General features: G+C 48.1%; 1 protein-coding gene across 4 annotated transcripts in view; it reads left to right on the top strand.

Moving 5' to 3' along the window:
* NfI (Nuclear factor I) overlaps positions 1-21709 on the top strand; it is a 152914-nt gene extending 131205 nt beyond the window's left edge. For all 4 annotated transcript variants that reach the window (XM_037433171.2, XM_037433170.2, XM_075882942.1 and 1 more), the window contains 2 exons: positions 6576-6837; positions 21444-21709. In XM_037433171.2, the coding sequence (XP_037289068.1) occupies positions 6576-6837; positions 21444-21499 (318 nt within the window). In that variant the 3' untranslated portion in view covers positions 21500-21709. The remainder of the gene's footprint in view (positions 1-6575; positions 6838-21443) is intronic.
* Positions 21710-23529: the final 1820 nt, after the last annotated feature.

Raw genomic sequence — 23529 nt, forward strand, 5'->3', positions numbered from 1 at the left:
TAATGCTTTCTGAAATGCTTTCTTGTTCTAACCGCATGCTTTCGCACTCACATTGCTTCATTTATGCAAGCTCTAGGAGGCCGAGCCAGGGAGCCGAGCTGAAGAAATGCCTGTACCTCCTAGTCAAGAACTCTATGCAAAAGGGGTTATCTTAAATATATTAAAAAGTGTCAGTTGTATATATATTGCCCATTTGTTAATTTGCATAAATTCACTGAAACCAGTTCTCATTTTTTATCGACAGCTTAAATTGTGCTGCTTTCCAAATATTCTACTGGCGTAACGCCATGGCAAGCCAGCAAATTTATGAGGATGTTTAGTATTATAGGTGTAGTTCTTATTAAGTGCAAAAGTGTAGGCAGGCAGTGGTGCATTTTGTTTTGAAAATTTTAGCTTGTATGTGTACACAGTAAACACACACACACTAACACACACACACACATGTGTGTGTGTGTGTGAGTGTGTGTGTGTGTGTGTGTGTGTAAACGTTCGGCACAGGGCTACCAAGGATCTTTTGGGGGGGGGGGGGGTGCAGACTACCTTTGGCAATTGGTGATTGCTATGAACACTTGCAAACATTTTAGTGTACCCTGAAAAATTATTATATGAAAAATTTTGTGTAGGGGGTCCAGAATCCCTTCCTCTTCCCTCTTTATTTCCTCTGCCTTCTGGTTCTCCGAGCGTTCGACATGGTATATCTTTTATCATCTCACAGCTTTCTGAGCACAGCTAACGTCCAATAAATCGGAGCAGTTATTCTTAATATTCAAGACGCCTAACCAATGAAGAAAGAGTTGAAACAGAAGAAATTATAAAAGGACACGCCCTTTCTAAATAATTTTCGATCTCTCACAAGGACTTTTATGGAGCTCAAATTCAGCAGATTGGCGTGTCATACTTCAAGGGCTATAGCATCATGTGCTAGACATGAATGATGGGTAGGTACAAAGAAATCTGCATCAAACAAGCGCATCGGAGAAGCCGAAGACGATAGCAGTTCCTGCACGCAGTGCGCAACTCTTTCAGTACTATTCGACTGCAGCGCCATCGCTACGGGCAACGCGGAAGGTATCAGGCGGCGAGGTGCGGTCATGCCGCTCAACACTTCTAGTACACTCTAGCACAGCAGTCTCATGCCGCAGTGAAAAAAATTTTTTTTCTGGAGGTGACATGTGGTGAAATACAGTATAAACTCATTACAACAGATCTGCTTACAACAGACATTCGGTTACTGCATGCTAATATGCGGCATTATGCTGACCTTTCTATTTGTTCCATTGATTGAACTTCGTTCACTACGGATTCTAGTACAACGATCATTCGGATATAATTGACTAAAATGTGAGGCCAAAGGTGGGTCAGGACACCTTTACAACAAACTTCTCTACCGTGGACATCTTAACTTCTGACTTCAAACATTGCTTCACATACTTTTGGGACAGGAATAGGGCCGCGGATATCAACGTATTGACAGCCGCATATCTTTGGTTTGTTAATGATGAGCTATGCCTAGCATCGGTGGCCAAAAATCGGTGCACAGTGTGCTTCGTTTTGTGTGTTGGGGCACTTACGAGTGAAATTGCTGGCCACTGCCACCACTGTTCTAAGGGGTTGGTGCGTGGCGAGCATGGCTCACGTTAGTGATCTATGTGCAATATTTGCGGTTCTAAGGAGCCAGCGGCCAATGTGATTTGTTGCTTGCGACAAAACACAGTACGACTTTTTCGCTTTCGCATATCTGTTAGTGCGATGGTCTTTCCCGCCAAATTCGATGTGGAGTTAGGCCTAGAGACGCCTTCCACTAGAAGCGCAGCTGCGATGTGCATGGTCTCGGTGCCTGATGTTTCAAAGTACATCATGCTCGATCGAGAGTACAAAGATTTATCCCATCATGGTCTTCGTCACAAGGTCCAATGTACTGATAAGCAGAACCTTCTCGCCAACAAGTCAACTCTATGACGATCGGTTCGAGACGCGTGTGTACGATCTTCGCCGCGATTACGACATGCCATCGTAATCTGAAGACTGAACTTCCACTTGCAGCTGCCTTAACAGCCCGTGAACACATAACTAATGTCACTAAGTAGTGAGATTTTGCACAGCCGCGACCTCGCCACGCACTAGAAGCAGACGATGCTATCCCGAAGGCGTATTCAGAACAAGTATCGGATTAGCGAGGCATACTGGAGCAATACAGCAAAAGCAGCCAATTGAAGTCCTCCAAATGAATTTCAAATATCTGCTTTTTGAACACGGAATGTTCTTTACAAAATACATTTACCACGAGCCCAAAATGGTGGTGGGCAGTTGTGCCGTCGCAAAGTCAAAAGCTTTTGAAAAACGCAGTTTTTTATGTGACTTACTTAATGATTTTCACCACCTCGGCAGGCGCAAAAACTTTTCAAAACACTTCTACGTAGTTTGCAGTGAAAATATTTTGGAATCGGCTAGAAAAACGGCTAAAGACCCTGGAGAATGATTTTTAAAAAAAAATTAACTTTTTTATGTCCCATTGAGAAGAAATTCTACTTGACTCGTGAGTTTCTTCGGTTATAACAGACCCATTCAGTGTTACCATGAAAGTCTGTTGTAACAGTACTTCACTGTGGAGTCTGTTGTAATGAGATTATACTGTATGCAGTGGAACTTCAATCATACATTCCTCGGTTGCACGGCGACCTGCATTTTATGACCAATCAGTTTGGTCCTTGCAATATCCTCATAGAAATATAGTATTGAAAACCTTGGTTATACAACGCAGTTCTGTGCCGACCCCGCTGTAACGTTTAACTCAGAGACAAGACGACGATGAACACTTGGCTGGGCCTCGCCATGACGAAAAGACCCCTGGCCGTTTATTTGCTGGGCTTAAGTAGCTGCGCTCACAGCGGGGAAGGGGGAAAGAAAGCAAAGGAAGGAAATTAAACCGCACGAAACGATGGAGAGGAGGAGGAGACAAAGACAATATCGCCTAGGGCGAATGCTGATAGCAGATAGTCCGGTCTGTTACATCTTCTCTTCACACACTTTCAAAACACTGATTTCTTTTGCACTCATTTACTTGATGGAAGGATGGCCCGTAGTGAAGGCGCTTCGGTTCGCTGCGCTGGCGTCCTGACCTGCGCAGGCCAGCCAGTGGGCTTCCTGGAGTGTCTGGAGAAATGGTGGCGTTATAATCTTCCTCTGGCTGAGCTGGTTGCACCTGGTGACTTCTCAGTGGGTTGTCCGGCGTGATGTTGCCACGGTGTCCATCACTGAACTTCGTCGGGGGCCTCGCGTCGGGGTTCGGATTACCCTCGGGGCTGACCTTGTCGTCGAAGTTTTCGTCCGTTCGCAGCAAGTGCTGTCGGTTCCGTATCAGGAGACCATGGTCTTCCGTTCTTACCACGTATGATCGTGGTGCAGTCTCTTGTACCACTTTCGCTCGGCGTGACCAGCTTCCATGTTTGATCCGGACCACATTTCCGGCTTCCAAGGGTGGTAGTGGCCTGCCTCGGGAAGACTGTCGCTGTTTCCGTACGGGTATGCCTCCGTCGACGTTGTATTCTGGAAGAGTGGCGTGCAGGCGGCGACCTTGCAGTAGTTCTCCGGGTGAGTGACCGCTGTCAAGGGGAGAAGATCGATAAGCCAACAGACCAAGCCATACATCACCCCGGGACTCGTGGGTTTTCTTTAGAATACGCTTCACGATCTGTACCCCCTTTTCAGCTAAGCCATTTGACCGTGGGAACTCTGGACTCGAGGTGATATGCTCGAAGTCATATCGGCGCACGAAGGTCGCGAACTCTCGCGATGCAAATTGAGGCCCGTTGTCGGTACAAACTTGGTTGGGAATGCCGTATCGCGAGAAGATAGCAGATATCTTGTTGATTACTTCCGCCGCCGTGGTACCTCTGAGCTCCTCGATGTCAGGAAAGTTCGAATGGGCATCAAACACAACTACGTAGTGTTCTCCAGCGAATGTAAATAGGTCTATGCCTACGCGATGCCACGGTCAGTCGGGAGTTGGCTGTAGCAGGAGGGGTTCACTCGGTTGACTGTATGCGTACTTTCGACATACGCTGCACGTTCGCGCTCGTTGCTCAATGTCACTGCTCATTCCCGGCCAGAAAACCAGTCTACGGGCTCTAGCTTTGCACTTGTTCATACCCAAGTGGCCTTCGTGAATTCGCTCAAGAATTTCCGCACGCATTGATTTAGGCGCCACAACTTTGCAACCCTTTAGCACCACTCCATTGACCACGGATAGCTCTTCCGCATACGGTTTCAGTACGCCGTCTATTGCCATGCCATCTTCCATTTGTTTCATGGTGCGGCTGAGAAGCGGATCTTCGATGGTTTCCTTCTGCAGCTGCAACATAGTCGCTTTGCTTATGATGCTGGTGACTACCTGCGTTGTGTGGACGTCCACGTCCTCGACTTCGTCGCCTCCGCCAGTTGGTAGTGCGGCACGAGACAGCAGGTCTGCGAGTAACAGGTCCCTAACAGGTACAAACTGCAACAAAAAATCATATTTCATAAGACGGATGAAAAACCGCTGTAGCCTGGGTGGCATATCTGCAATGTTTTTTTCAGCAATCGCAAGTAATGGCCTGTGATCAGTTTCTATCGTAATGCTTCGTCCATACACGAACTGATGAAACTTTTCACAAGCGAAAACAATTGCCAGTGTTTCCTTTTCTATCTGGGCGTATCGCTCTTCACTAGGCGTCAGTGCTCTTGAGGCGTAGGTCACTGGGCGCCAGTCATCCCCGTGTCTTTGCAATAAGGCAGCGCCGATACCTGTTCCTGAGGCGTCCGCAGTTATCTTAGTGTCTCTTTTTTCATCAAAAAGAGCCAGCAACGGAGGCTTAGCGAGCGCTGCGCAGATCTGGTCCCATTCGCGCTCATGGGCTGTTGTCCACTCAAACACCGATGCTTCTTTCACCAGGCTATGCAGCAACGCCGTTTTGTCGCTCAAAGCTGGCAGGTACTTCTGAAAGTAGTTCACAACCCCGAGTAATCAGCGCACACCCTGTTTATCTTTTGGGGCTGGCATGGCACGGACGCTTTCGATTAAATCGGGACTAGGACGAATTCTGTCTCTTCTGATGACATCGCCAAGGAATGCAACCTGCGTGGTGCAGAACACGCAGGTTGCAAACCCACGCCCGGGCTTCTGGGCGTGGGTTCGGATCCCACTTCTGACACCATGTAACGTTTAACTCAGAGACAAGACGACAATGAACACTTGGCTGGGCCTCGCCATGACGAAAAGACCCCTGGCTGTTTATTTGCTGGGCTTAAGTAGCCGCGCTCACAGCGGGGAAGGGGGAAAGAAAGCAAAGGAAGGAAAGTAAAGCGCACGAAACGGTGAAGAGGAGGAGGAGACAATATCGCCTAGGGTGAATGCTGATAGCAGATAGTCCGGTCTGTTACACCCGCATCTCGCGATAACTTTTAGACTCCGTTCGAAAGAAAAAACCACCTTTTACCGAATCAAACGACGACCAAATATCCACCAGTGCAATGCATGAGCTTTTGTTCCCCTAGGTTGACAATATAAAAAGTAGAGAGTGAGACGGGATGCCTTCTCAGAATAGAACATTTATTCTGGAAGCTCATGTGCATTAACATACGCCTCGATCGCGTGCGTATATGTTCGGGGCCATTACCTTGCCAAGCTTTATCGACACAGAATATCTTCAGCCGGCCGAAAAGATGATGTATACAGGATTTCGGTCTGTCGAAACTTCTTTCTTGACATGCAGCTGCTCTCCTGCCTTTGTCATACTCGCAGTCACAAGCTTGCGCACACATAGGGGTGCCACGCAGCTGTTTGCATCATGCAAAATTACTTTCACTTGACGTCAATGTTCATAAATACGAGCGGGTCACCACTAGTTGCAATTCACAAGGCAACAATTTACAACATGCACAGCTCAGCCGTCCACGAAGGCATTCTATGCAAACTCGTGCTCTGTCGCCATTGTGTGATAGCGATGACACTGTTTCTGACTCTTCGGACGGTAGGCGGTTGGCGACGGGGTTTCGGTTTCCTTTTCTCACACAGGAAATTTTCTAACTTTATTTGTTGGTAGAAAGATACGCGTAGGATTGGATTTTATTTTTAAGGTTGACAATAAAAATTCACTCGCGCCTCCTTCAACTAAGTAGCGCTGATATTAGCTGCCACTGGCAAGAAGAATTTAATTTACCTTTCTCGCAAAGGCGCAAGGTCGGGCTGTGGACTTATTTAGGCGGCCTGTACCCAATTTTTATGCTAAGCTAAATGTCACTGCCTATAATTTCATTTTTTCAATTACACAACCCCGAGATGATACGATGGTTTTGTGTGGTTCTCTGAAAGTCGTATAATTTGGGTTCCACTACACGTTAATTCGGTCATTTTGAATACTTCGAAATTCTGAATAGTTTAATTTTTGTGGGCCCAAGCAAACTTGAATACTCTATTTTTTGTTCAAATAATTGCAGCACTCAAATGTTTGCTAATCCCCGCTGCTTACTTATGTGAGCTTTTTTTCACTCATACAACCTGTTCTATTTTTCTAACCTTCTCACTTGCCTCTGTCCAGCTCTTCTCGTACCCTGGTGCAGCAGGGGGTGGCACAACGCTATCGTCAACAGTGCTGAGCTCGCCGGGCGTGGGAGGTCTTCTCGCCTCCCCGAGATCGGCACGAACGACCACGACGCCCGCATCTATGCCTCCGCGCTGGAACCCGCCGTTCATCGCGCTCGATGAAAATATGGACTACCAGATGATGGCGGGCCTCCTTCCCCCAGCCGGGGCTCAGGCCGCTCCCGACAACTCACTCATGGGGCCATCCCACGATGACGGTGAGTGGACATGTGAGCCTCGCATTTGATTTGACATACTGACCTTGCCTCCAATGAATGTCCCGAATCCATGAAAAGCATGGCAATGGTCATCTCAAAAAGTCCGAACTACAACAGGTTTTTGATCCCATTAGGTAGCATGTAAGTGTTTATTGGTTATGAATTTATACAGAGTGCTTGTTGGTACATAGTGAACTTGTGAAAACAGAACTAGTGACAGGAAAAAGAAAGAAGCAACAAGACGAGCACTGCTTCATCTCGTCACTTCTTTCTGTGTCCTGTCCTCAGTTTATTGGCTAGGTGCCTGCCGAAACGGCATACTGTATGACACTATTGGGCAAAGTACAATTACTCCACAGCCGTCACAATAGCTACAGAGACATTTGGCCAATCCTTTATTCTGTTTGATTTTCCAGAAAGTTTTTCAATTGAGGATCGCTCTGCAATTTTAACAATGTTCATTACATTTAATCAAATAAAAAAAAAAGATATTGTTTGCTAGAAAAAAAAGTTCTGCCTTTCCACTTTCCATCTCCAACTCTCCCAACATAAGCCCTGTGATCATGAAGAATTAAAGCAAGTCATTTCGAATAAGTTCCTAAATGAGAGGAAATGAGTAACCATGAAGTTGCGTAAAAAGCATTTGTCGTCTAAAGATGGTTCACTTCTCAGTTGGCATTGTGACTTACCCTACTTTGCCATTTCATAGCTTATTTTCCTTTTGAGTTAAGCAGAAACCATGTTGGGCTGCAAAATAATAGCTTTTAAGGGCATATCTGCTGATTTATCACTTTTGCATTACTTGATGCATTCTGCGATTGGTTATTGCAGAACATTTTTCTCACTTTGACTGATGTCCTTTTTATTAGTCCAATTTTAATGCCAGTCAATTCCCGGTAATTCAAACTCGAAGGGACTTCTGAGTTTTGTTTGAATTATCAAGAATTATCTGAAGTTCTCAGATATATGACTGTGGGTGAAGTGACACCACACATTATGATTAGGCATTGATTTTATCAGATTTAAAAATGTTTTAAGCGATTGCATATCCTAACTGCACGCAATGAAAAGTGTAAGGTCCAAAAGTTTATCGGCCATTTACTGCTGATCAAATCTTTTAAAGAAATGGTGAATTGCCAGTTGATTCTTGGCTATATGTGCTTTCATCACAAAGTGCTCTATACCAGTTGAGAAGCATCACGGTTTACCATCTGTGTGCTTTGTTTCAAACATTTGTTTATTAGCAAAGCCTTTTTCTTTGAAGGCCTGAGGCACTTACTTTTCATTTTTAGACTGTTAGGATTATATATAAGTATGCAACTATTTAAATAGTATTGGGAAAGTAGCAGATATTTCATGACACCCATCAGATGCGTGTCATGTAACAACATGACTACATGGTACGCTCGTGATGCACTCGCGGCCGTTTCGCTAGCTTCACATGTACTTAACTCGGTATTACGTGACGTGAATGAACGACATAGGTAAATGGCACATAAAAACATGATAATCACGACACGCGTGTCATGTAACAGCATGACTACATGCCCCACTGATGATGCGCTCGCGGCCGTTTCGCTATCTTCCCATATGCGAAGTTTGGTGCAGTGCAGCCGGCGGTCATTTTGTCGCGTCAGGCCGCTGTTGCACGCCAAGCGCTGGTCCTGCCATATATTCGCAAGCGCACGCCCCCCTGCGTTGCTTTGACGCATGCACATTTCAGCGTGTCCGGCGTCCCTCCCTCACGAAAAGACAGAGACACAGTGTTCTCTGGGTAACGCATTGGCGCGAAATGCAGCATGTGGCATTTCGCGCCGACAGACGCTAGTCATGCCTGGCGTCAGACTATAGAGTGCTTGCGTTTTGCTAACGCAGCGTCGCTGTGCCCAGCGTGCGCACACGTCAATGCTGCATTGAAGTACATTGGGCCCTTTATATTGTGCTCGCGGCCGTTTTGCTTGCTCCACATATACCATATTTCGTGTTGAGTGACTTCAATGAATGACAAAAGTATATGACTGGTGCAAACTTGATAATCCTGACACACGTTTCATGTAAGAACATAACAACATACCACGCTCATAGCGTGCTCGCGGCCATTTCGCTAGCTAAACATATACTAAATTTGGTATCATGTGACGAGAATAGATGACGAAGGTAAACGACACATCTAAACATGATAATCATGCCACGAAAGTCGTGTACTGCACCATTCACCTCAACCTCGTAAAATTGGGCTGAATTGAAAGTGACATATTAAGATTTCTCATTCGTGCTTCGCATATTATCGATTCCCACTGTACGTGGGATCTGCCAATTTTATTTAATGCCAGTGCTCCTGAATGGAAACTGTTATTTCACCTTAGTTTAGGGAGTTGTCGTGGTGCAACGTCACCTAGAGTGTACGACTGCTTTCTCACAAGTGCCTCTGAGTGCATTCCCATGGAGATGCAATAGATGCACCGTATCTCTCTCCTACATCATGCATCTGTCAGGCTTGTTCCTTAATACCTCTTCATTTGTGGCTCAAAGAAATGATGTGGCTGCCTCGCAGTGCATGTGTTGTTGTATCCCATAGATCTGAACCCAACTAAACAGAAAAATATTTCATCTGACATCTGTCATGGGACATCACCTAAAGGGTACACTCCCCTATGAATGTGAAGCAGAAGATAGCCAAGGGGGAGGGAAAAAAAAAAAGATGAGGGAAGAGGGTCGTAAACAGCTAGATCGGGGGCACTTGACTGGCAAATAAAGGAGCGAAATAGGTCTCGACAGAAAAAAAAAAAGTTTATTACAATTAAAACACAAGGTGATGCAACTGTAAACAGCAATCCAAGAGTGGTCGCCCGCAGGGCTTCATTTATATTTGCAGCAGTCAAAAATGCTATGATCACTGCCTTGCCTGATTATTTATTATAGCTGCTACAGTCTGTCACTGTCGACAAAAACCGCGTCGTCGTCCGTGCCGTCCAGACTGTTCCAGAGGCAGCACTTCAAGAATGCCCGTGACACTATTGCTGACGGCAAGGCCTCTCAAGCATTGTGTATTCATCGAGCAACCTCGCTGACTGAAGCTCGCTTCATGCGACTCGATTGAGTCAGTTGGCGATTGCTAGCCTCCAGCCACTGCTCATACTCCTGGCATACGTGGTCCTTAAAAGGCTTAATAATGCAGACATCCGCTGACTGTAGCTGTGACGTCATTCCTCTGAAAATGACAAGGTCACTGTTGGCTTTGCTGAGCGCTTCTTTCACCTCACCGGTCAAGTGGCCTCTAAATACGTCCAGCACAATCATTGCTGGAGTGTTGCGAAGTGCGCCCGGACGTCTTCCCCGCACAACACAGATCCACTTCATCATCATGGTGCTGTTCATCCAGCCCTCATCATTGCACCCAACGTGCATACGGTGTGGGGAATATCTCATTCTTGGGCAGCGTCTTCACCTTAAATATGAGAAAGGGAGGCAGCTTACCCCCGTCTGCCGTGCACGCCAGAATCACCATCTCTCAGGTCTTTTCGTTACTCGTTGTGCAAACGCGCACCTTCTTGGTGCCGAGCTCATCGATTACATAGCTAGCCGGTATGTCCAAAAAGATCGGAGTCTCATCCGCGTTACCGATCTGGCCTACGGGGTAGTTCTTTTCCCTCCTCATCTTAATCACATACCGCTGAAACTCAACGAGTTTCTCCTCATACTTGGCCGGAAGCTTCTGGCAAATTCAAGTCTTTCAGCAAAGCGAGAATGCCACGGGATGCATGAACTTTTGTACACACGAGCGACTGGCTTTGAAGGTGTCACGGGGCATGCCGACCTCACGTGCAAGCTCCCCTGTTTAATCTGCACGAATTCGGCGTTCACAGGCAGAAACTGGCCATGACGTTGGCGCACGAATTCTGCCAGGTCCGCTTCGATTTCGAGGAAACAGCCAATCTTGGGCCCACGGAACGCCTTGCATGTCGGTGCGACTTGTAAAATGTGGTCCCAGAACTTCCTTCAACCTCGAATAGTAGACTCCGTCACTCCGAGATGCCGTGCCACACTTGAATTTCCTATCTTTGGAAATCTATCTTTGGAATCCCCTATCTTTGGCCAGCAGGATCACCTGTTTTTTGAATGCGACCGTGTATTGATTCCGTTTGTTCATGATGATGGGCAATGCATAAGAAAAAACACAGCAGCGACCGACCGCAAGGCGTAGGAAGGCGACGTTTTTCCGAAATTATTGTCATCTAGGTGTTGCCACTGGGGCTGCTATGGTGCTAGCAGCGCTAACTCAGAATGCGATCGCCGCAGCATACCGTAGTGGCGCTTGTGTCAACGGTGCACTGAGCGGCGGCGCTCTGAGACGCCAGGCGGGCGTCGGCACCACAGTGCTTTCCCACGCGCGGTCACTGAAGGCGCGAGTCGGAATAAAATACGCTATACGAGGCGGCGAAACCACGAAGTTCCTGGAATGTGTGGCGCATGTTAGAAGGACGAAGATTTAAAAGAAAAAGAAAAGGCTGAAAAAAGTTTCGTGCTATATTTGTGCCACTTTTTGTCATTAACCCAAATATGACGCGAGGTGCCCTTTTCACTCACAAAATTTTTGGAAAAAAACTTGCGTTCTATTGGTGCAAATACGGTGCATTTGCATTGTTGAAGGTACAAAAGCCGAGACAGGGCACAGACCAAAGGGAACATTTACAAGTTTCCAAGCAGGTACACAGAATGGCTATCCTTGCTTTTATATAAGTGACCATTTGTAATTGACGATAGAAGCAACTGAAAGTCAACTTCGTTCAGCCCTGCTTCAACATAATTCGTAGAGAGCAGTTCGGGCATTCATTTTGCACCTAAACCGCATGGAAGCATCAATTCAATTCACTGGGCAGGAAGACTCATTTAGGGCGTTACTTGCATTTTGGTTCCATGCAACCTGCTTCACATAAAAGGGCGGGGGTTTCCGCGCTTCTACAACACGCACAGAAAATCTCCACTAGGCTAGAAGACTAGCAGACGATGTACCATGCAGAAATAGTCGGGCTTTGACTATGCTAGTTCTTTTTTGATAACTGTCACATGAAAAATTGGACATCTGCAATTACACTGTGCACTGGTGAAAAGTAAAGCCTGTGGGGATCTGAGGCGCGCCCGCGACCATTTCGCGGGCATTCCGCCACACGGCCACACCCTTTTGCTTTCCTGCTCTGTTAACACCACGTGGCTATAGATGGCGCCACGTGCTGAGGGAGCGTTCTCTTCTCCGTGGACGGCGCCAGGTAAGCACGTGTTTTCCTTCGTCCGCGTCCCCTTTGGGAATCGCGGACTGCAGCCTGCCCGGGGTGGCCTTGGGCACCCCGGCAGGCGTGTTTACTTGAGTGCTGGCTTCGGTAGCGTACGCTAAGCCCAGAGTGGTGTCCAGTGCTTGAAGTGGTCGTACCACAACGAGCCGCACTTGCCGTAGGCCTACGCGTACAAGGTTTGCCCTAACACTCGCGACCAGGCCCAGTGGCCATCGTGAGAGTGCGCAGCATAGCCGCGAGGGACCTTTTCCCAACCGGCTTGTCAAAGCTCGCCTTTGCTAGCTGCGACGTGCTCGCGGTTTTCCCCTTATTGTGATCGTCCGTGTGCGGGTGCCTTTGCTACCCGGCGTCCCGGGAGCGGACATTGTACTGTTGTTCGGGGTGCCGCCAGAGGCAATAAAGTGTTGTGTACTTTTACATTAGAACACTGTCTAATTGCCGCGCCGCGCTAAACGCCTTATCAGTTGAGCGCGCGCGGAGCGGTGCGCTACACGCGAGTAAACGGAGTAACGGCCCTGTGGCTCGCTAAGCGTGAACCTGCGGTGATCGTCCGCTGCAGTTACGAGCGGGGGTCACCATACTGGCGCCCAACGCGGTATCAAAGGCTCATTAAGCCTTTGATTAGTCTTAGCCGAGTCCGCCCGCCTTTGCGAATCAGACTCGCCGCTCTGTCCGCTGACGCTTTTAGCAGATACCGCATTGCTCGAGAACAGGGCCAGTGCCCCCTTGAGCATCACAATCGCGCACCCTCACTTGTCACAAGCCCCAGTCGGGATGACACGAGGCGCTACGTATCAGCTCCCACAGGAGAGGTAGCGTGTTTTGGGTCCGGGGCCATAGCCCAACCCGAACAGTGCACAAGGGCAAATTGGACTACTACTGCTCCCTTTGGAATGCATGGTAGTTCCATGTGACAGCGCTCCGAAACGGCTCTCAGTGGAGCTTCTGGGGCGCAGATCGGCACCGCGGCCTCAGCCGTTGCCGAATTTTGCCCGCTGGCTGCTATGCACCCTAGCAGCCTGGTACCCAACGCGGTATCAAAGGCTCATTAAGCCTTTGGTTAGTCTTAGCGAGCCAGTTCGCCTGCGCGATTCGGGCTTGTTGCAACATGTCTGCTCCGTGGCATGCCGCGTTGCACAAAGAGGCCACCGCCTCTATCGACGGGCGCCCTTCGGCGCTCGCCTGTGTCGCCACCCCTTTTTGTGGTGAATACACTCCTACGTGGTAGCTGACGCGCTATCTCGTGCCCCTGTTGTCTGCCGAGAACCTGGATTCCTGTGCGACGGCCGCTCGCGGTGCCTTAGCACTGGCAAGCGTCGGGGGCGAAACAGCGGCGAAAAGGGGGAGTCCCCATGAGGACGACCTTGGCTGCTATTCAGGTAAGCGGCGCACTGCGTAGCGGCCGAGCGGGGGGAACTTTCTGAAGGCCACCGTGCCGAGAGCGAACCCGTGACGCCGTGCACGCGGCGGTTGCTGCGGTCCTGAGTGGGCGCGCTACCAGACTCCCCCATTTGGGAAAATGGGAGTTGCTTTCGGCAGCGAAGAGCTACTGAAGGCTCAGCAGAGCCATTCCGTTTCGAGCCTCGGAGGGACGGAGCGGCATATACGCTGCTTGCTTTGCGGCGGGCGCTGTTGAACCGTCTTGAGAGGCGCGCCGTTACGCTGTTTGTTCTGCGGCGGGCGCGATTAGGGGGCTGAAACAGCGTGTGTCGCTGAGTCCCCGGCGGATTCATTTTGCTGGGCCATGACGGGCTCCTGCTGAAGTAATAGCCACTGACGACGAGTCTATAGACCCGTTTAAGGTGGTTATGCCCAAAAGTCTGAGAGCCGCACTGTTGCGAGCCTCTCATGACGAGCCCATTGCCGGTCACCTGAGTGGCTCTTAAGTTTTGCGAAACTGAGCAAGGTTGTGACTTGGCTTGGCGTAAAGCGTGACATTTTTCGCTGTTGCCGTTCCTGCCACGTCTGTCAAACGGTGAAATCAAGAGGTGGCAAGCCGTCCGGCCTGATGAAACCGACTGTCAGTGAGCGTCCGTGGCAAGTAGCCACCTGCGATCTAATGGGGCCGTTCCCCAGGAGTAAGCAGGGGTTCATTCATCTGATGGTAGTTGTTGATCATTTTTCCAAATGGGTGGAGCTGTTTCCGCTGCGGAAAGTGACAGCGCGAGCGGTGCTAGAGAGGCTACAGGAAGTGTTTTGTCAGTTCGGCTTTCCGAAAAGATTGATCACGGACAATGCGTCGTATTTCACCGCTCGGGTGTTTGGTGATACGTGCCGTTCCCTAGGAATAGATCACTGCACCCCTTCGCCCTACCATCCCCAGTCCAATTTGACGGAGCGAACCAATCATACGCTCAAACCGATGTTGGCGGCCTTTGCCGAAAGTCAAAGGGACTGGGCAGACCATTTGAGTGAACTCGCGTTTGCAATCCGAACCTCCGAGAGTCGCTCTACTGGTTTCTCTCCCGCCTTCCTTAATTTCGGAAGGGAGTTGGCAAATCCAGTGACCAGTGTCATGCAATGCCAGCTCGGAGACGAGGAAGAACCGGCAGACTGTTCTGCTTACGCTTCCACACTTCGGGACAGGCTTTGTCGAGCTCTCAGTAGAGTGAGGCAGAGTTTGGCATCGGCCAGGGCCGAGCAAAAGGCCCAGTACAACCAAAAACGTCGCCCCCTTTCATTTAAGGTGGGTGACCTCGTCCTGAAGCGCAACCACGCTCTTAGCGATGCGAGCAAGGGTTTCTCAACTTCGCTCGCTCCAAAGTGGCTTGGTCCGTACCGAGTGGAAAAAGCTTGGACTCCACTCGCGTACTTGCTGAAAGACCCGCTTTCGGGAAAACTCAGCCGTGCCCACATCGCAGACCCGAAAGCCTTTGCGTCCAGGTCTGATGAGCCTGCGCCAGCACCCACTGGCTCTTCGCGCAAGCAACGGCGTACGCCTGGCGCGGCGGACCGCATTCGGACCACGCACCGATATAATCTGAGGAAGCCGTCGCCTTAGTGACTTCCCGCCGGACGGCGGGCTTATTTCCGCAACCGAAGGCCCTCATTTTTACTTTCTAGTCTCAGTTAGCTAACTTCTTTACAGCCAGTGCTTGCAAAGAAGTCGGTTCCGCCCAGTTACTGCTGCTGATTGTCATTTGAGTGTTGTTGTTTACTTGATGTTTTTTTTCGTGTTTTCTTTTTTTTTCCTTCTCGCTGGAGGAGGGGATTGTGAATTGGTGCTTTAGCGTGGGCAGTGGGTCAAATGACACTCTGCGCTTCCCTTGCGGTGCGCGTTTGGAGAGACCCGACCATCGGAGGTGTGTGAGCGTGTGTGCGTGTGGCGACGACTTAGGAAGTCACCGACCCCTACACCACTTTGGACTCGGGAGGTGTTCGGAGACCTGCACGAGGCCAGCTGTCGCAGACGCTGTACACGACTCGACCGAAGCTGCAGGACGCCTCGCAGCCAATGGATTTGGCGACCATTATTCCAGCAGAAGGGCCGGCTGTCGCAGCGAGGTCCATCCGAACCTCCACCGAGGCGGCGTTCGTCGGACTCGCAGGGCTGTCGTCAACATCGACGAGACGAAGGTGAGCCCGTTCCTCGCATGAAGGCCTCAACCAGAACCCTCCCCTTGATCTCTCGCATCCACGCAATCACCCAAGTCAGACATTACGTGACGCTGCCCTTCCGAGCCGTGGACGCGCTCTTGCGTGAGCATCATGAACTCCCGTTACCCCTCTTCTGCGGAGCCATGTATTTGTCAAGTGTATTCTTGTGTGTTTATTTTTTTTCTTCAGCAGCAGTTGCAGAGCGAGGCTGAGGCTAGCTGTTGCCCATTGCATGACGCCTTTGCATGCATGGGCGACGACCGGCTGCCTTTGCAGACCGGTATGTAGGGTGAATTAAGGAGAGGAGGATGTGGGGATCTGAGGCGCGCCCGCAACCATTTCGCGGGCATTCCGCCACACGGCCACACACTTTTGCTTTCCTGCTCTGTTAACACCACGTGGCGATAGATGGCGCCACTGCGCGCGCTGAGGGAGCGTTCTCTTCTCCGTGGACGGTGCTGGGTAAGCACGTGTTTTCCTTCGTCCGCGTCCCCTTTGGGAATCGCGGACTGCAGCCTGCCCGGGGTGGCCTTGGGCACCCCGGCAGGCGTGTTTACTTGAGTGCTGGCTTCGGTAGCGTACGCTAAGCCCAGAGCGGTGTCCAGTGCTTGAAGTGGTCGTACCACAACGAGCCGCACTTGCCGTAGGCCTACGCGTACGAGGTTTACCCTAACACTCGCGACCAGGCCCAGTGGCCATCGTGAGAGTGCGCAGCATAGCCGCGAGGGACCTTTTCCCGACCGGCGTGTCAAAGCTCGCCTTTGCTAGCTGCGACGTGCTCGCGGTTTTCCCCTTATTGTGATCGTCCGCGTGCAGGTGCCTTTGCTACCCGCGTCCCGGGAGCGGACGTTGTACTGTTGTTCGGGGTGCCGCCAGAGGCAATAAAGTGTTGTGTACTTTTACATTAGAACACTGTCTGATTGCCGCGCCGCGCTAAACGCCTTATCAGTTGAGCGCGCGCGGAGCGGTGCGCTACACGCGAGTAAACGGAGTAACGGCCCTGTGGCTCGCTAAGCGTGAACCTGCGGTGATCGTCCGCTGCAGTTACGAGCAGGGGTCACCATAAGCCCTAAGCCATATTTTGCAAGCCTATAGCATCCAAGGGGCACATGTTCCTGACCAGAAACTGCAAAAGTCATTGGTCAGTGTGAAGGATAGATTACTATATTTGTGCGGATATTCGAGTGATCCAAATATTCTAACGAATGATTCTGATTAATTGCTTATTCGAATTCGCTTCATATTATAATATTGAAAGTTATTAAAAATTGTGAATCATTCGAAACGAAAGGATAGATGCACAATAATCCGCATGTGACATCTTGTAGAGGTGGTTTCGCTGCAGCGAAGCAGTACTAAGCCGTAAAAGCATTTATTCAAAGGTATGTTAGTTCAAATGTAATCTCCCTGTAAAAGTGGTTTTGCTTCATTGAAGTTGTGCTAAGCTGTGAAAACTAGGTTTGTGTGAAAATTCGAATGCTTCGAATATTCGTAGAGTTAAGTATTCGAATTCGCTTCGATTCGAATTTAAGTTATCGAATATTTTCTAAGTATTCACAATGAATGAATAGGTGTATATTAGTCCGCTTGTTACTGCCTATAAAGGTGGTTTCACTGCAATGTAGGAGTGCTAAGCCGTGAAAGCACCGTGAAGCCCTCATTTAAATTTAAAAGGGCTCTGCAACACTTATTGAACATGGTCAGAAATCGCTGCTGATTGGTATGCGAGGCTGCCGAGAATTCGCAAGGCAAATATTATAATGCAGCAAGCGGCCTGTAATTCACAATAAATTTTCAAAGCTAAAAATCACCTTCTTCCCTTGGCCAATGACACTACAAGCTCAAAAATCATTTGTCACAGCCATTGGCTGATTTGAGCATGACGCGCTCATCGTTACCGGGCCGCCGCGAAAGGCCGCCGCTTGTCCAGGAGTATGTGCGCGATAACACTGAAAAGCCACGTATTCAAAGGGAAAAAAAAAGGTTCTCAAAGTCACCCGGTGTGTGTGACGTTTTTTTTTTTTTTTTTTTTTTTTTGCCATGACATTTCTCTCTGTTTAACTTCCAGCTATTTCTTCGGGGCGAGAAGAGAGAATGCAACTGCAGCACGTGACAAATTTTTGGAACTCCGCTTGTACTAGACTAATTCTAGAAACTTTGCGGTAGTGAATTTGTCAAGCAATAAGCATGTTTTCTGGCTCCATGATTACGTTACCCTCAAATCCATTTTTCATTTTATTAAGCTTGTTATGACGGCTTATTTGCTCCAAGTATAATAAATTTTAAAAACGTTAACTATCTTACAGGTTATCACTCGCATCCTAACGAAACTACTACTCAAGGGTGTTTCGACTTTTTTCGAACGCAAAAAAGAAATGTCATTTGCATAGAGCCCCTATTTTCATTCAAAAGAAATGTTGTGTTGGTTAGTTAGGTCATGATAAGTATTCTTTTTTTTTAACATATGTCGTACGTAACATTCGAATTCGACTCGAAATTATTCTATTAAAATCACTACAGTAAAAGCTTGTTAATTCAAACCGCAAGGGGAAGCCACCTCAGTTCGAATTAACGAAAGTTCGAACTAACGAAAGTGAAGAACAACAGTAGTACACTGCGAGTAGGGCATAACAATTTATTTTTTGAAAAAAATCTGTGATTGCGGTCTGCCTTTTTTTCTTGAAGGTGACAACCAGCACTTTTTGATCTAACGAGCGAATTTGGCAGAAAACCTCTTCTGCGCCTTCTTCAAAACTTGAGAAAAGACGGGCGGCATTCAATCCGGCCATGACTTCCACAGCAGAGGGCCGCACTGGTGCTTCGTCCTCCTCCTCATCATTGTCACTGGCAGCGACAGGTTCTGCACTTCTCACCTGACATATGTCGCCAACCGTGAGTGCACCACACACACCACTGCACTTGAGTCCACATCGACGTAGTCCACAAAGCAGAAGTCTTCCAAAACGTCCACCATGGGGGCGGCGACACCGTGTTTGAGCACTAGTGGCTCGTCAGCTTGCAGAGCTTCGGTGCTGAAGCCACAGTGGTGAAAGCAATTTGCTATCGTAAGAGCTGTCACTTGCTCCCAAGCACGCACAAGCATGTGTAGTGCACTTAGGAGCGTCACTTGGTAGTTATTGCGCAAAATAATTTGTTCCAACATATGACGCCGATAAAATGATTTTAAATTTCTAATTATACCCTGGTCCATGGGCTACAGTACTGCTGTCGTGTTTGCTGGAAAGAAGGCCAGCTCAGTGGCCTTCGTCTAAACGTTGACTTTGTGAGCCAAACAGTTGTCCACAAGGAGCAGGACTTTGCGGCCACAGCGTTCAAACTTCTTGCCAAGCTTCCCCAGCCACTGCGCGAACAATGCCCCTGTCATCCAGGCCCTTTTGTTGGCCGCGTAGCCTGATGGGAGAGACCGGATGTTCTTAAAGCTTTGAGGACTTCTCGATTTGCCTATCACAAACAGAGGCAACTTCTCGGTCCCGGTCATGTTCGCAGCAACTATCACGGTTATCCGTTCTTTACTTTTCTTCCCTCTCGTGCACTTGTCGCCTTTATACGAAATAGTTTTGGCGGGCAGCAATTTGAGAAATAAGGCAGTTTCATCCGCATTAAATATGTCCTGCGGAGAATACTTCTCTATGTAGCCTTGAAGCACTTCGGAACACCAACCTTCACACGTTTCCATGTTGACAGCGCTCATTTCACCCGACACAGCACGGAAAACGAGGTCGTAGCGCTCGCGAAAACGGTGCAACCACCCGTCTGAAGCAGCGAAGCCGTCGTAGTCTAGCTGCAGGGCAAAGTTCGCTGCCTTTGCCAGTATGACTGGGCCATTCAGTGGTATGTCCTGCGAACGCATTTCCTTTATCCAAATGAAAAGCGCTTTCTCGAGGTCAGGATACTTTGCGGGCCGTAACCTTCTTCTTTTGCTCGCAACTTCTGCCTCTAAGGCGTCTTCAATAGTCCTCCTATTTTTTATATAAGTAGATAGCGTCGTTTTCAGTATCCCTTGCTTTTTCGCGATATCTTGCTTAGGCAAGAGTCCGGCGTCCACTTCCGGCAGGATATCAGTTTTCTCCTGAAGTGTTTTGGCACGGTATTTGCCGCGGGCACATGCCATCAAGTCGGAGCAGCAGAATCCCGATAGACGGGAAGCTACTACCGGCACTACCGCAACAAACGTTAGCCGAGGCCTAACACCAACACAGAGAATCGCAACAGTCAGAAGCTACTCCCAGCACCAACAACCGAGGTGTGCAACGCACCCGTGTGCTGGTTATGCCATCTAACAGCGACAACTACTCAGGATTTTCAAAGGCTCCGAGATCAGTTCTAAAAAAAAAACAAATCTTGGAGGTTACGTAGAACGGAGAGCTGGCCGCCGCCGAGAGAGAGAGATTGTGGGAGGAGGGGGGTGAAGAGTGAGTGGCGCTGTTTTCTGCACTCTGGCCTCCGTGCCAGTTTCTCTGTTTTTCTCTCCGCTTCCTGTCCACGCCGCCTCATAACTCGGCAGCCTCCCTGTCGAGTGAATAGCCAAGCCGCCGGCACGGTGGCACGTAGTTTGAATTATCCGCGACGGAACCTACTCGCGTTTGAATTAACGGGCTTTTTTATTCATAGGCTTGTATGGAGCTTGGCCTGACTATAACTTACAGTTGGAATTATTCATAAATTTGAATTATTCAAGTTCGAATTTACGAGTTTTCACTGTATTCACTTCGAATTGGCTTTGAACCTAAAATTCACTATTCAGACAAGCCTAGTGAAAACACATAATCAGGGGAAATCTGCACTGCTGGGAAGCCTATGTTAATCTTCAATGGTAACTGGCGATATTATCATCACATCGATTCATTTTTGAAGTTAAAAAGCTTGTTATACTAACTTATGCGCTCCAAATTTAGCAAATTTTAAAAAATAACGTACTTTACCGGCTATCACTCGCATTCTACTGAAAGTCAAATCCTGCTACCATACAAAGTTGTTTTCACTCTCTTTGATGCAGAAAAATAGCATTTGCCCAGGCCTTGTTTGAATTTTTTAAAAATATTGTGCAGGTTATTCAAATCAGTACAAACATGCCCATTTTTTGTAATATGTATGCAATGTATACATTTGAATTTGATTCGAAATTTTTCCGTCGAAATCGCGATTTGCTTTGAATATGATTTGAACCTAAAATTCACTATTCCCACAAGCCTACTGATTACTTAAAGATGTTCTTTCGGTGTGGTGCACATTGTCCCATCCATGAATTGTGACCACATGTATATTGGCAAAACTGGTGAAAGGCTTCTCAAGCAGCACAGTTATGATGTGATGTGAAGGTAGTGTAAAGGAATCCACTGCTTTTTCTGAGCGTGCCTAAGGTGGACATGCAATTGACTGGGGAAAGGCATGTGTTCTTCCTAGAGAAAATGGGTTGTCACGACATCTTTATATTGAGTCCCATGCACTCTCAACAGAAGCTATGGCCATCAGTGCATGCACGCTGCCTGCGTGTACTTGGAGCGAACTGCTCGGACACATTTCCATTGTACTTGTGAACAGGCCTCCTCTATAGAAGCTCAAACATCTTTTTCTGTGTGCGCTTCAAATGTTTACTTGGGTCGCCGCAGTGCCGTTCACTCATATGCATCATCCTGACCAGACGGAATGATGTCAATCTTCATTTTGGTGAAACACGCACTCTTGCCCTCTTTTCAGAGCGCTTCTTCTCGGTGGCCAGTGGAGAAGCCGAAGAGACGTCTAAGCCGTCCTGAGCTCAAGGGGTCCCCCATCCTTCCCAGACTTGGGTGCCAAGGCCAGAAAGACAGGACGCATTGCTTCTCTTGTGATAGGCAGAGACTTGATTGTTGTACCATAGCCCTTTTTAGACATACTGCTCTGTAGCTCATTTTTTCAAAAAGGAGTGACAGGAGTAAGGGCTTTTTTTACAAGCTCCACGCTAGAGACAGTTATATATATATATATATATATATATACAACGTTATAGCATATTATACACACATATTATATATATAATGCATATACACATGCAAACAACACACAAATTATGTAATGAATTGTTGCCGGGCATCTTGTGTAGAAATGGCATGCAAGCTTTCCGTTATTCGATTGAGTTTCTTCTTGGCCATAGCCAGTTTTAGAAGTTGCCACAAGTCTTCAGAGTCACAACAACAAGTACGCCTATGAACTTTTGCTACAAATCTATGCAAACTGGGAGCCCCAGCCTTTATGACTGAGGCGCACCCTGCTCATGTTAAGGCAATAATTTAGCTTGGTAAAACACATTGTCACTTGTACATAGAGCCAGTAGCGCCCAGGAAGAAATCCTGGTGTGCATCATCACGTTTCTCGCCGTTGCTCGTCTCCTTGTAGAGGGACACATTTTTTTCTTTTGTTTTACTCTAAGCTGTACACGAACACACAAACACAATTGCACACATACGTCTGTATATACGGCCATGTGTACAGCCAGAACAACATAATATATGAGGGACAAGCTGGGGGCAACTGGCGAGGTCGGCAGTGGCGCCTAGACCCGGCTGTCCGGTTCCGCTTTGTTTACTTCTTTCTTTCGTTTTTTCGTCGCCGTTGTGCTCTGGCGTCAGATTAGTTTTGTCAGTGCCTTCTTGCGAAGGGCGGCTTCGTCCTCAGCGGCCGCACAGTGCCATTGTTTTGCGTGTTTTTTCCACCCCCATTTTCCCATTTTCGCCTGCAGAGGGCGCGCTAGTACAAAATATCCAGAGGGCGCCCCCTGCTAGACCCTCTGCCCCTCTCCAAGTTGAGTGTGCGTGCCAATTTTATTTCTCGCCGTAGCCTTATGCAAGGGGCGCTTGTCGAGCTCTTTTGCTGTTGATATTCGCTAGATTAGATGTGCCTTTAAAAAACGGAACTTTGATGCTGCATGTAAACAGCAGCACTCGACGGGCTTTCTGTCTATGTCTCGGCACGCTCTCCATGCTCATACTTATGTCGATGCACTCGTTTTAAAGAAACAAAAGCCCAAAGCCGCCGTTCTGTCGCCCGCTGTTCACACTACAGGAATCTCTGTAGTGTCTGTCATTGCTGCTGCTGCTCGTTTTTGGAGTTTTTAGTTTTTTTATCTTTTTTTTATCCCACTGTTTTAGGCCTCACTTGTTCGTGTGGTTGCAGAGGGCCGCATCATCTTTGTGTACTGTACGTCAAAGCTGATGAGCGCTTGCATCAGAGCCATATAAAAGCAGCAGAAGCCACTGTTTCTTTTCTGCTGATGCATCGTGCGTTGACTTACATGACATCTGATTTCAGTCAGCCAAAATAGATGCTATGATTGTATGCTTTAAAACTTTTTATCTTCATGCTTTTTCAGCCTTTCTTGTCTCAGCGTTGAAAATGATGAAGTGATGAGGAGCGCAACTCCCTAGTAGCACGCATTGCTACTGCTGTAATGTTGCAGCAACAATGAGGCAGCACTGTGGCAATGCTGTGTTAGCACTTGGTGCTACTAGGGTGGTTGTCAAGTAACTGGCTGCCTTAGTTGTGGGCTGCTGTATATTTGAGGCACCCCGTATTTTTGTGACTTCATTGAATTGCACTAGCATTGCTTGGACAGCTTGTTTATAGCTGTGTTCTTTTAAGTCTTCAACTCGTTGTAGCATCGGTAGTTCGATAGAGTGCTTTTTCTTCATTCATCCCAACTCACAGTGCCACATTCATTCATCTTGTGAACAAAATCTACTGCAGAAAGTTGTACAGGCTTAGTGATCTCTCATTTCATTGTTTATCTGTAAAAATCTGTTTGTCCGTA

Source organism: Rhipicephalus microplus, unplaced genomic scaffold (assembly GCF_043290135.1).
Source record: "Rhipicephalus microplus isolate Deutch F79 unplaced genomic scaffold, USDA_Rmic scaffold_14, whole genome shotgun sequence".
NCBI lineage: Eukaryota > Metazoa > Arthropoda > Arachnida > Ixodida > Ixodidae > Rhipicephalus > Rhipicephalus microplus.